We start from the raw sequence: 14,207 nt of genomic DNA, 5'->3' as shown, positions 1-14,207 counted from the left end.
ATTTACATGCCTCATTAGTTGGTTATTTTTTAAAATGACACTTCCTTACACCTTTCTTGTTGCCAAAGTTCCTACTCCCCTTATGAAAGAGATTATAGAAATAAGTAACATGCTATAAAGTATATACCCAAATCAGTCTCATTAGAAATGCAATCCTGAAAGTTATAGGTTATCAGGAACCCATTACATTAAGTTGAAGAATTTTGAATAAAGGCTTTGTCAAGTAAGTTACAGATGCTAAAAATGAAATGAAATAAAAATTCAGTCTTACCCAAGTCCCAATTAATTTGACTATAAAACTTTTAAACTAAATTTAAGTTTTAAAGAGCAAAGTCTCCTTCTGGGAAAAAACTCCATTTGCCTATATATCATGTACATTAATAACCATCTTTACAGTTTTTTCCTGAAAATTCTCATGCGTCAATACAAGTAACTTTTAAAAAATGCATTAGCTGAAAGCTAACAGGAAAGAAAAAAGTAAACCTCTTTGTAGGCTCAGGAGTTAGAATACCAACTACACTTAACTATCAAAAATAACCACTTAAGACTCAAGGTAAAACATACAACGTAAGTACCTGTGGTCCAGCACAGCTGATCTTACAAACATCACAATAGTGAATCTGTGGTGGTTTGGGAGGCTGTTTTGGTTTCAGTTGTTTATTTTGGAATGGTGCTTTTTTAGTAAAGGTGGTCCCTGTCCAGGCAGCTGTTGCAGCAGCAGCAGCCGCTGCTGCTGCTGCCTGCTTCTGTTGCTGCTGCTGCTGTTGATAGTAGGAAGATGCAGCTGAATACACTGCTGCTTCATAACCTGAATAAGATGTACCTTACAAATAAAATCAAATAAAAATCATGTTACATACACATAACATGGACGAATTAAAAGTTACAAATTTAAATTAAATAAATCCTGCCAAAAAAGACAGACTTACATGTGCATATTTACAAATGTGTATCTCACAGAATCAGAAAAAAGCTTATCTTCCTTTTAAGAAAGTAATCAACTAGTACTTACTCAACACATGCCAGGTGTTACAGAGGTATAAAGACAGTGTAAAATTTGGTCCCTGCCTCAAAGAAGCTTATAGTTTGAGAGACGTGACAGTGTGTTTGACAAACTTGTCTGATGTTTAAAGAATCTGGTATGTCCCCAAATAAAATCCTGTGAACAAAATTTAGTAAGTGTTGGATTTGAGGAAGAATCTGAAGTAGGTTACTAGATAGGAAAAACAAAACTCATGAAAGATTTGACATGCTTGGTAGCTAAGAGGACAAGAGAGATAAAGGATGAGGAAAACATACAAATATGACACCAAAATTTGGAGGCTCAGCCATGAACTGATGCGTTGTACAACTAAGCCAACTAACTTAGTTTCTAATAAAACTAAGAAGCTAACAGATGCTAGCCTGGGGAGGCAAGGAAAATAAAGCTTAGCAGAAGTTTGTGATGTGAAACTGAAGTTCAGATGAAAATACAGGACAACAGTTAAAAGATTTTGGAATTAGGGACCAATACACTGGTTTTCATCTTCCAAAAGATGAAAAAGCATTATGTTTTCTGGTTATATGTATGAATTCTACCCATTTCCATTGTTCAGAGATTCCACTGAATAAATACATTATGCTAGCTGTTTATATAATATATACATGTTGTTTATGTTCAGTGATTTACAGATTTTTAAATCTATGAACATTTTAAATTTGAAAGCTGTGGATTTTCCATATAAGCCTATCTGGAAACTGGTAAACTGACCATTCCTACCTGAAAACTGGTAAACTGACCATTTCTAAACTAAGATCTCTGGAAATTTGGTAGATTGCCTATGTACCATATTTCAGTTAAGATTTCCTTATTCCTTTAAGAGGTAATGGATGGGCAAAGAGTAATATAAAGCTTGAGAAAGAAATTCCTAGTTGACAGAATGGCACAGAAGAATTGCTTATAGAAAACTAAACGTTTTGGTCTCTCAAATGCAGACTGTGATACTGAAAGACTTAGGACCCACTAATTCCAATATATCTATACACACAGGGAAGAAAATATAAATTGGAATGGTGAGCTTAAATGCACAGAAAACAAAAACCATAGGAATCTGAAACCAGACATATCCAGGAGAGAAAGTAGTTAGGCAACTTTTGAGAAAAGCCTTCTTAAAACTTATTTATGTCAGGTTGTTATAGTATATAAAGTTTTAAGACAGCAAGCGTGATAATAGACAAGAAAACATCTGAAATGAAAACTGAAAGAGGTAGCTGTGTATCAATGATAAAGTGTATGATCATATAAAATTGAGAAAACAGTTGACGTAGCTACTTAAAAGAAAATTTCTATAAACCAATAAACTCTTTACTGGGCAGTCCTATGAACATCCTCTGTCACTGAAAAATGTGATAAAAGAACATAAGCTCACAGACAAATGTTTTCAAGCTTATCGGCAAAAACACGTATAGTTTAAATTTTACTGTAGAGAAATGTCATAAAATTGTCCAATTAGAAATAAAGATGTTTTTAGATTATTACCAAGTAAGATCATTATTTTTACATAAAATCTTTATAACAGGTATTTTCCAAATGCCTTCAATTCTTCTATACAGAGACTATACAAATGCCACAGAAATGTAACTTTATAAATTATGTATTACGAAAACATGAAGCAGGATAAGGACAATAGGTGAACAGTGCTGGAAGACTAGGTCTTCTGTTTTTTTTTTTTTTTTTTTTAAATCAAGAGTTCACAATACAGGAAGCAGTGTGCCAGACACAGTGTAGTTTTTAGAACAGATCTATAAGACAAGTATCACTACCTTTACTTTACAGATGAGAAAACTTTTTATGTTTAGAAATTGCAGGATCCTTTAAACACTAAGCTAATTTAACCATAAAAATCACCAAGTTAGGCTTAATATTCATAAAATAATCTCCACTTGCACACAGGTAGTCTAAAACTAATAAAAGGCAAATTTAATTACAGCTTACTTATAAAAAATAAATCAAAGCATGCACTGAAAGATGGGCTGAAATTCTGGAACTCTGAAAAAGGGTATCTTAAATTCTCCTAAAACTACTGGCAAACAAATGTATATTTCTTGTAAAAAGCATTGTAGGAAAACAAATATAAAGCCGTGTCTGGCCTGGGCAACATGGCAAAACCCCGTCTCCACAACGAACCACTACAAAAATTAGCCAAGTGTGGTGGCATGCCTGTAGTCCCAGCTACTCAGGAGGCTGAGGTAGGAGGTCGAGGTTGCAGTAAACCATCCCTGTCTCAAAGAAAATAAAGATCTGTCTATAAATTAAATGCACAAAACTAAAATAGTTTCACTTAAAAGGTACTTTTACTAGGCCAGGCTCAGAGACTCACACTTGTAATCCTAGCACCGGTAGGAGGCTGAGGCTGGTGGATCACTTGAGCCCAAGAACTCAAGATCAACCTATGAAGTGTGGCGAAACCCCATTTTAACTAAAAATACAAAATATTAGCCTAGTGTGATGGCATGCACTGAGGTGGGATGGATCATTTGAGTGCATAAGTTGAAGGTTCCAGTGAACTGAGATTGTGGCACTCTACTCCAAGCCTGGGTGACAGAGCAAGACACTGTCTCAAAAACAAAACAAAACAAAAAACAAAGAAAGCACTTTCATTAAACGTGTTTATCGGCCGGGCGCGGTGGCTCAAGCCTGTAATCCCAGCACTTTGGGAGGCCGAGGCGGATGGATCACAAGGTCAAGAGATCGAGACCATCCCGGTCAACATGGTGAAACCCCGTCTCTACTAAAAATACAAAAAATTAGCTGGGCATAGTGGCGCGTGCCTGTGATCCCAGCTGCTCGGGAGGCTGGGGCGGGAGAATTGCCTGAACCCGGGAGGCGGAGGTTGCGGTGAGCCGAGATCGCGCCATTGCACTCCAGCCTGGGTGGCAGGAGCGAAACTCCGTCTCAAAAAAAAAAAAAAGTGTTTATCAAGGCCAGGCATGGTGGCTCACACCTGTAATCCCAACAATTTGGGAGGCTGAGGTTAGCAGATTGCTTGACCTTTGGAGTTTTAGATAAGCCTGAGCAACATGGCAAAATCCCCTCTCTACAAAAAATACAAAAATAAAATTTGCCAGGCATGGTGGCTCATGTCTGTAGTCCCACCTACTTGGGAGGGCTGAGGTTAGGATTACATGAGGTGGTTGCAGTGAGCTGAGATGGTGCCATTGCACTCTAGCCTAGGTGACGGAGTGAGACCTAGTCTCAGAAAAAAAATTTTCAATTAGTAAGTTATGATATTAGAACAGCTGGCATATAACTTTTAAATGATAACAGAAACAAAAAAAAAACATTTCAGTAGTAAATTCATCATGTTACAAGTCATCATTTAGTAGGTAGCAATATTCTATAACTCATTTTACTAAGATAGAGAATAGCTAACCAAAATTGTAGCTGCCAAAAACTGCAGATACAGAACTCAGAAGCCTTAACAATGGTTTCTCTGATTTGGCAGTTTTGGACCGTGTATCACATAGTTTTTAAAAAGCAGATACTCTTTAACAGTTCTACAACTAGAAACTTATCCTAGGGAAACAAGTGGGCAAATGTACAAATCTTTACATGTAAGGATGTTCTAACCTAGTGCTGTTTCCAGTTTTAATCTCATTTACAACTAAATGTCCTCAAATACACACTTTAAAATATAGTACCTCTATACAATAGAATACTTTGTGGCCATTACAACGGTTTCTAAATACCACTGGCATTTATTTATAAGAAATCATGGCTCCTTTGTGAAATGCCTGACTGTAACTCCTGGGCAGGGAAAGCTCAAAGTGTATCTGTAATAACTTTCAGTGGCAAAAAAAAAAAAAAAAAAAAAAAAGGTGTGCTCAAAGACTAGTCAGAATATGTCAAAAAGACTCAGGAGCTGATTTGAGCAGATCCCACTGGGCAAATTTGAAACAGTATGAGACTCAAAGAGAGAAATGAGAGTAATAGACTATAATATGGTTGCTCTCTGTATCCACTGGTTCAGCATCCATGGATTCAATCAACTATGAAAATATTCAGAGGTGGGTGTAGTGGCTCAGGCCTGTAGTCCCAGCACTTTGGGAGGCTGAGGTAGGTGGATCACCTGAGGTCAGGAGTTCGAGACCAGCCTGGCCAACATGGCAAAACTCTGTCTCTACTAAAAATATAAAAATTAGCCAGTTGTGGTGGTTCGTGCCTGTAATCCTGGCTACTCAGAAGGCTGAGACACAAGAATCACTTGAACCTGGTAGGCAGAGGTTGCAGTGAGCCAAGATTGCACTACTGTACCCCAGCCTGGGCAACAGAGCAAGACTGGCCAAAAAAAAAAAAAAAAAAAAAAAAAAGGAAAATGGTAGGGGTGGGTAATAAAAAATTAATACAGTACGAAAGCTCAGTACAGCTTAACAACCATTTATATAGCACTTCCATGGTATTAGGTATTATAAGTAATCTAGAGATAATTTGAAGTATTTAGGAGGATGTACATAGGTTATAAGCAAATGTCATTTTACATACGGGACTTGAGCATCCACAAATTTTGGTATCAACGGGGACCCTGGAACCAATCTCACATGGACATAAGGGACGACTGTCCATTGAATAAAAAAGAACAAGTTCATAGCAATAACAAAAAAGGAAGTGGAAGGAAGGCACTCTTCTTTAGAGAAGAATGCCTAAGAATTAATGTAAAAGAATTTGCAACTACCACTGTAGAAACTCATTGAGTTTTCAAAGGATCTACCACCACAGGGTGAAAGACAGTTTAGCAACAGGCCGAGATTACTTGTTCATTATAAAGGAAAAAGGTGTTTTTATAATGGAGAGATCTGATAGGCACAGCTTTAACCAATAAAGGCATTATCAATAAAGAATAAACGAACATTACTTATCATGTGCTTCTGATGTGATGAAATGGAAGTCTGGTCAAATAATTTTCTTGTCTAAAAAGTTACCTGAATCTAAACATAAATCATCAGATAAATCCAGATTATGGGACATTCTACAAGACAACTGGCCCGAACGCTTCAAAAATGTTACTATCATGAGACAAGATAAAAATAAGGGACTGTTGTACATCAAAGCAAACTAACAAAGAATGGCAACCAAATACAATCCATGATCCTTGACTGGATCCTAAATTTCAAACAAAGCACAAACACAAACACACATACACCAAATACATACAAAAAGCCCAGCCATAAAATACATTTTTGGACAAATGGAGAAATTTATGTATTAGACAGTATAGTATTCATGTTCAATTCCTTTTTATAATGTTGCTATTGTGGCTACATAAAAGAACGTCCTTATTCTTGGGAAATATCTTCTAAAGAATTCAGGTCAAAGTACCATGTCAGCTACAACTTATAAAGCATATTCCTTATAAAACATATTGCTGAGCCATTTGAAAATAGCCTTTAAGAGAATCACTTGAATGAGGGAGGCGGAGATTGTGGTGAGCTGAGATCGTGCCAAGGCACTCCAGCCAGGGCAACAAGAGTGAAACTCCGTCTCCAAAAAAAAGAAAGAAAGAAAGAAAGAAAGAAAGAAAAAGCCTTCAAGAGAAAGAAGAGATAAAGCAAATTTGAAAAATTATTAATAATTGGTGAACCTAGGTGAATGGCATAAAAAATAGTTTTTGGAACTATTTTTTCCAACTTTTCTGCAGAATTATAATTTTCTGGAGCAGGTGTGGTGGCTCATGCCTGTAATCTCAGTGCTTTGGGAGGCCAAGGCTGGTGGATCTCTTGAAGTCAGGAGTTCCAGACCAGCCTGACTAACAAGGTGAAACCCTGTCTGTACTAAAAATACAAAAACTAACTAGCCAGGCATAGTGGCACGTGCCAGTAGTCCAGACTAACAGGAGGCTGAGGCAGGAAGGAGAATCACTTGAACCCGGGAGGCAGAGATTGAAGTGAGCCAAGATGGCGCCACTGCACTCCAGCCTGGGCGAGAGAGTGAGACTCTATCTCACACACAAAAAAATTGATATAAAAAGTTGGGAAAAAAACATTAATCAAAGGTATGTGTCTAAACTTAGTGTCACGTAAGGTAATCACAGTAAAAATAAAGCAGTTTACAGAATAGCATGTAGATGACAAACTCATTTTTATAAACTGTATTTATACATGTATATTCCATGGAAGAAAAGTAGAGAGAGACATAGACTAAAATGTTAATGACAATTAGTGTCTACGAGTAGAAATCTAGTGGTTTAACCTTTTTCTCTTTTTAAAAATCTAGCTTCTGGTTTTTAAATAGTAATATATTACTCACATAATAAAAATTATCTTCATACTGTATAAGCAACCAGAGAGAGAGAAAGAGAAAGGAAAGGAAGCACATGTAAGAGAGAAACAATGAACAGGAAAGGCAACTCTGGTACTTCCTATTTTGAAACTAATGTGGACATTTAAAAAAATGTCAGATCAGATTTCATTGTAATAATATATAATCCTAGTTACAATTATAACTAGTCAACCAAATAGGGAGAGACAGAAAAATTGTATCTGAGAAATCTTAGATGACAGATCTAGGAATAATAAATTCAACATTTTCTTGAGATCTTAACAAAATATTTCTTTCCCAAATAAGGAATCTCCTGTACTATGCCTTTAATAGATTATAAAATGTCTTTGTACCATCATTCATACTGGTGAATGATGAGCAGGTATTCATCATTCACCAGTCAGTCCAGCCAGAGTTCTCAGATGATAATGTCTCCTCATTCATTTCCATGTGGTTGTCACAGTTAACTTAGAAATCTACTCACACAACTCCATTTCTTAATGTAGCCTCTGTAGCTCCCTTTCTGTCCACAAGATAAAGAGACACACCATAACAAAGCACACATGGCTTTACATACTCCGACACGTCTATCCTCATCTCCTGACATTTACCCCATGTATCCTGTATTCCAGCCACAATGAACTTGCAGTTCCCAAACACTCCATGCACGCCCAATTCACATCGTATCCCTAGTACCCTAGAGTAAAAGATATTCTCTGAAAAATAAGTGTGTCATTCACAGCATATTTTCTGGGGGGAATAAAAAAGCTGAGTGTCTACAAAAAAAGGCCATTATGATTTTAACCACTGCAATAATGCGAACTACCTCAACTAGAAATTGGCAACAGCAGTAGACACAATAAAGTTTTAGCCACTGTACCTCTCTGGGAGAAATACATAATTATTTAAGGAAAATAAAGCTACTCTGTTCTTCCAAGAAAGGTGTGCTACATAACCAGGATCTTATGGACGTTGAGAAAAGGCTACCCAACATTTCCATGATGAACTATTCCTGAAAATAAAGAAATAGCTCTTTGAGGGCCAAAATAAACAAAAATAATTTGTCTGTAGTATTCCTTGAGTAGTAACCTTGAGTTTTCAAATTCATTTGGAAAGGTGGGAAAGGAAACAATACTGTAGAAAACTGGGTGTTATTTCCTCTAATTGCAATGCTAAGCTCAAGTCTCATGATGAGCTTTCAAATCCCCAAGAACATTTTATATTCTTCTAAGATCTTTTCTTTAAAAAAAAAAAAAAAAAAGCACAAAATTTACAGTATAGTCGCATTATGTACCTATATTTATCAATTAATTTAATTCCAATTATTGGGAATAAGGTAATTTCATAGACAATCAAGATAGTTTCCACTATGTCTCTTCCTAATTTGTTTACTCATTTAAACATGGTTTATCAGTCTTACCAGAATAAGTAACTGCTGTGGTACTGTAAGTAGCACTCTGAGTATAGGATGGCACCACAGTTGCCGCAGCTGCCACTGGCTGTACAGTGGAGGATACAGGATAGATGGAGAAAGTAGTGGTAGCTGGACTTGGTGTGGCTGGTTTTATGGCTGTCACTTGTCGAGTTTGCTGGGCTTGAGTATACTGAGTTGCACCTTGGCTATAACCTGCTTTGGGGGCTGAAGTGGGAAAGAGACATCAGAAAATCAGAAGAGTAAGCCACTATAGTTACTGTACCAGTATCCTTAAAAACTGGAAAGAATGCGTACAAACATCAACCATAAATTTTATGCTAGCAATTTCTCCTTAGCAACAGGTATAAAACTCTTATTACTAAAATGAACAAAATATGTAGGTTAATATACTATCTTCTGCCAAATGCTTTCTATGTATTTCCAAAATGATTATTTAGGCAAAATTTACAACTAACTAAAATAGCAGTATCACTTGTAAAGTTTCCTGAAAAGCAGTGTGTGTGTGTGTGTGTGTGTGTGTGTGTGTGTGTGTGAAAGAAAGAGAGCGGAGAGAGTGTGTGTGTGCACGTGTGTGTGTGTGCGCGCGCGCGTGTGTGTGTGTGTGTGTGTGTGTTTGGGCGAGTCAGTCTACTTCAGAGTTAGGCTTAATGCTGGCAACAAGATACAATGAGTTACAATGTATATATTTAAATTCATAGTAAAAACTTGTTTGAAAAATGTTTAATTATATGAAACTTGTTCATATACCATTCTTTGCATTTTAACTGATTTTTCCATAGTGAACTGCAATCTAAAAAGGTACTACTTACTGAATTTTTCAAATGTTAATAACTTGAATGCAGCTATTCTTTTTTTTTTTAATTAAAAAGAATTTTTTAAAAATCTTATTGCATTTTAGGTTTTGGGGTACATGTGAAGAACATGCAAGATTGTTGCATAGGTACACACATGGCAGCGTGATGTGCTGCCTTCCTCCCCATCACGTATATCTGGCATTTCTCCCCATGCTCTCTCTCCCCAACTCCCCACCCCTCGCTGTCCCTCCCCTATTTCCCCCCAACAGACCCCAGTGTGTAGTGCTCCCCTCCCTTTGTCCATGTGTTCTCATTGTTCAACACCAGCCTATGAGTGAGAACATGCAGTGTTTGATTTTCTGCTCTTGTGTTAATTTGCTGAGAATGATGGTTTCCAGGTTCATCCATGTCCCTACAAAGGACACGAACGCATCGTTTTTGACGGTGAATGCAGCTATTCTTTTTTTTTTTTTTTTGAGATGGAGTTTCGCTCTTGTTACCCAGGCTGGAGTGCAATGGCACGATCTCGGCTCACCGCAACCTCCGCCTCCTGGGTTCAGGCAATTCTCCTGCCTCAGCCTCCTGAGTAGCTTGGATTACAGGCATGTGCCACCATGCCCAGCTACTTTTTTGTATTTTTAGTACAGACGGGGTTTCACCATGTTAACCAGGATGGTCTCGATCTCTTGACCTTGTGATCCACCCGCCTCGGCCTCCCAAAGTGCTGGGATTACAGGCTTGAGCCACCGCGCCCGGCCATATTCTTAAATGACTGTCACTGATGTTTGTTGAACTTCTTTGCTGCCTTTGACATACTCAAAACAATGTGTACTTTGAAAGAGTCTTACAAGCCTTTTCACTAAATTAGTGATCACATAAATGCTATTTCTGAAAAAGGCCCCAAATCAGGGGGCTAAGCGCATTTTATGTTCAGTTAAGTAAAGGTAACTTAGAACTTTTATCTTTTTTTTTTTTTGGAGACAAGGTCTTACTCTCTTGCCTAGGCCAGGTGTCCCCAAACTGCAGCCCCCTGAGGCCATTTATCTGGCTCCCTGCTGCACTTCAGGAAGGGGCACCTTTTTCACTGGTGGTCAGTGAGAGAAGCACAGTATGTGGCGGCCCTCCAACTGTCTGAGGGACAGTGAACTGGCCCCCTGTGTAAAAAGTTTGGGGACGCCTGGCCTAGGCTGAAGTGCGATGGTGTGATCATGACTCACTGCAATCTCAAACTCCTGGACTCAAGCGATCCTCCCACCTTAACCTCCCAAGTAGAACTTTTATCCCAAGTAGAACTTATCTGCTTATGAGATTTGATCCACATAACACAAAAAGATGATACTTTTCAGAGATGAAGAGTAATACCCAAGAGCTAAAAAATGAGCTTAAAAAAGTCAGGCTCAATACCAGCGTTAGAGTCAGTCGAGATCTTCTAACTCTTATATAATCTAGCAGAGGAAGTTTACTGCAGATTATTATACACAGAAATCAACAGAGAAGATACTACAGGAATAGTCAGTTATTACAATTCAAAACATTTTAAAACTTTTAAGGAACTCATAAAACCTTAGAACCAGAAGGGACCCTAATGAAATCTGGGTCAACTACCTCATTTACAGATAAGAGAACAGAGATAAAAGAAGTAAAAAACCACTTGCCCACATTAGTAGAAAAGCCAGTACTGGAAGCCAATTCTACTCTCTTCTAATCCAAGGCTCTACCTATACCCTCACATTCTTCAGAAATAATTAAAGGAATTGCCCGCTTTTCTTTCTTTTTTTTTTTTTTTTCAAGACAGGGTTTCACCATGTTGGTCAGGCTGGTCTTGAACTCCCGACCTCAGGTGATCAGCCCGCCTTGGCCTCCAAAGTGCTTGGATTACAGGCGTGAGCCACCACGCCCGGCCAGGAATTGCCCACTTTTCAAAAGCTTTGTTTTAAAAATTCTCAAATCTCTATTTAAAAAAAAAGAAAAAATCCTTAAAGCCTATAAATATGCAGGCTTCTTTGCAAACAAAATGCTTTCTAAATTTGTACCATTCTACAGACTGTATTTAACATGATCGGTGGCTGATAACAGAACCAACTGTCATTAGAGATCAGACTGAAAATATGGGCCCATTAAAGAGTTTCCACCGGTTACAAAGGCTGTTTGTTGGCAATATCATACGTTCTGGGCATTTCTGACAAAGATAAAAATGTGTTCCGAAGTTATCACCACAGCTTCTTTTGCACAGCTTATTTCAGTAGGAATGGAACAGTGAGCCAAAAATACAGAAATGGAGTACATTTCCAGGAGAGAAGGGCATGATTTTGAATTGCGAAGGCATTCATAATCATGCCCTTCTCTCCTGGAGGACATGGCTAGAACCTGCCTCCCAAGGTGATGTGATAGAATGAGTTTAGATGGACTCAAAAGCTTATCTTCATTAAAAAATACAGTAAGTCATACACTTCAATAGTTTATGAAGAAATTGTATAGGTTAAGAAAACCCACCTGTTTGATAGTAAGTTTCAGCAACAGAAGGCTGAGGTTGGGCAGCGGCAGCTACAGCAGCAGCGGTTGCTGTTGGTTGTTGGTAGTACTGCTTACTATCATAAGCTACAGCAGGCGCTGTGGATCTTACATATGAGTATGAGTCCTAAAGAAAAGGAATGAAAGAAAATCTTGTTATGAGACAAGTGGAAAGAAAAAAAAACTTACTATATAAAAGTATAATAAAGGTAAACAAAACAATACATAGTTTCATGACAGACCTAAATATAAAAGAATCAAATTAAATACAGAGAAGATTCATTTTGTACTGCATTAAAATAATATCAAAAGAATTTCAAACAGCATGTTGAACTTTTACAATCAGAACAATCACCAAAACATTTCTAAATAATACTTAAGTAAAAATTAATTTTATTAAAAAATTCACGGTAGTTTTGCCTTAAAGATGGATCCCATAATACCAGAAAAGAACACTTGTGTCACTAAGCTTTGTGATTGCTCCAGCTTTCTTTTCAGTCTTTCTTTTTTTTCAAGAAAGATCAAGGTGAGCTGAGTGAATTCTGGCAGTTCATGAAGTAAAGAGGGGTAGAAAGGTATGTAGGTAAAACGGCTGAAGAAGTAGGCAGGGCCCAGAAAACACTGAGTTTCATAGACCCTATTAAAAACAAAATTTATTATATTCTGTCTCTGGGCATAAACAATCACACATCAAAAGGAATTTCATTTAGTAACCAGACTAAAATTAATAACAAATACTAATATTGTTTATTTATATTTCAATTTCTTACTTCACAAATTCCTATATTTTAGAAACAATATAGCAAAACCAGGGAAAGTTCAGAAGGATGAAAGTTTAAAAAACAGGACCTAACAGCAAACAAACAAAAAAACAAATTAAAGAAATTGAGACCAAATTTAATTTAAATAAGAAAGTAGTAATTTAGCACTGTTTTCAAACATAATAAAGAGAATATAGAAGTCCTGTAAGACTGAGTAAGAAGCAACTGGATGAATAAGACCTATGATCAATTTTTGTTACAATATATATTGAAAAAGAATATCTTGACATGATAAATGTATAGGAAACAGAATTTTCACCTTCCCTGTTTTGAGAAGAAAATATACAATACGTTTGTCCCGTTCTCAAAATATTCTCAAAATAGGAGATATACCAGTGTTCCAGATGAATAATGCTCTAGTACAAACAAGGTAAGTTTTTTCTATGTCTTCAGTTAAAACAACATCAAACAAACAAACTTGGGGTAAACAATGAAATATTTAACTAGTAATTAATGTAAAAGTTTTTAACAGATAGCTATATGTAATAGTCAAATGAACAGTGGGGTGGGAGGAAGGATTAATAATACAAAGTTCATTGCAAGACCTTTTTTTTTCTTGAGACAGAGTCTCGCTCTGTCACCTAGGATGGAGCGCAGTGGCGTGATCTCAGCTCACTGCAGCCTGTGCCTCCTGGATTCAAGCAACTCTCCTGCCTCAGCCTCCTAAGTAGCAGGGACCACAGGTGTGCACCACTGTGTCCAGCTAATTTTTGTATTTTTAGTAGAGATGCTGGTCTTGAACTTCTGACCTCAGGTGATCTGCCCACCTAAGTTGCCCACAGTGCTGGGATTACAGGTGTGAGCCACCGTGCCTGGCCAGCAAGGAATCTTAATGGTAGGCCTATGTCCCCACTACTAAGGAATACTCATTTACTTTTCTCTATCATGACATGTATATTTTGGAAGCCCCAAGTTTGAGAAGCAATAGCTAGGGCATTATATTATACACTGAAGCCAAAGAAACCCACATGTTAAGGCTACCAAAACTAGTAGTAGTTTTCTTACCTGGTAGTTTTGTGTAGTAGCTGGGGGTGGTGGTGGTGGTGCTTCTTGTTGCCTCTGGGTATAACCATAGTCTGTTGCTGTGTGTGCAGTAGGGTAGCCTCCATAAGCAGCAGCTGTTGCAGCAGCTGCAACAGCTACTGGAGCAGGCCTGGCAACTGCAACTGTGGCGGCTGCTGGTGCATAGGCGGCAGTAACTGTGTGAGCAGCTACTGGAGCCTGATGGACAGTGTAGCTAGCAACTGTAGTTGGATGAGAATAGGCTACACCCGAAGCTGGCTGCTGGCTATATTGTGGAGCACAAGAATAAATATAATACAACTTTAATATCCAGGAGTAAATAAACTTGA

The 14,207-nt window shown here is 37.6% G+C and overlaps 1 protein-coding gene across 4 annotated transcripts in view; it reads right to left on the bottom strand.

Moving 5' to 3' along the window:
- The window catches only part of ZFR (zinc finger RNA binding protein), a 91,245-nt gene that overhangs the window by 49,945 nt on the left and 27,093 nt on the right, over positions 1 to 14,207 (bottom strand). For all 4 annotated transcript variants that reach the window (XR_012514040.1, XM_074386771.1, XM_039467822.2 and 1 more), the window contains 4 exons: positions 13,861 to 14,143; positions 12,017 to 12,161; positions 8,715 to 8,933; positions 576 to 823 (listed from right to left, as the gene is read on the bottom strand). Coding sequence is in view for 3 of the 4 variants with exons in the window: in XM_074386771.1 (XP_074242872.1) it covers positions 576 to 823; positions 8,715 to 8,933; positions 12,017 to 12,161; positions 13,861 to 14,143 (895 nt within the window). In the remaining variant the exon portion in view is untranslated. The remainder of the gene's footprint in view (positions 1 to 575; positions 824 to 8,714; positions 8,934 to 12,016; positions 12,162 to 13,860; positions 14,144 to 14,207) is intronic.

This window comes from Saimiri boliviensis, chromosome 1, assembly GCF_048565385.1.
Source record: "Saimiri boliviensis isolate mSaiBol1 chromosome 1, mSaiBol1.pri, whole genome shotgun sequence".
Classification (NCBI taxonomy): Eukaryota; Metazoa; Chordata; class Mammalia; order Primates; family Cebidae; genus Saimiri; species Saimiri boliviensis.
The sequence above is the reverse complement of the archived record's forward strand: the minus strand, read 5'-3'. Positions and strand labels throughout refer to the sequence as shown.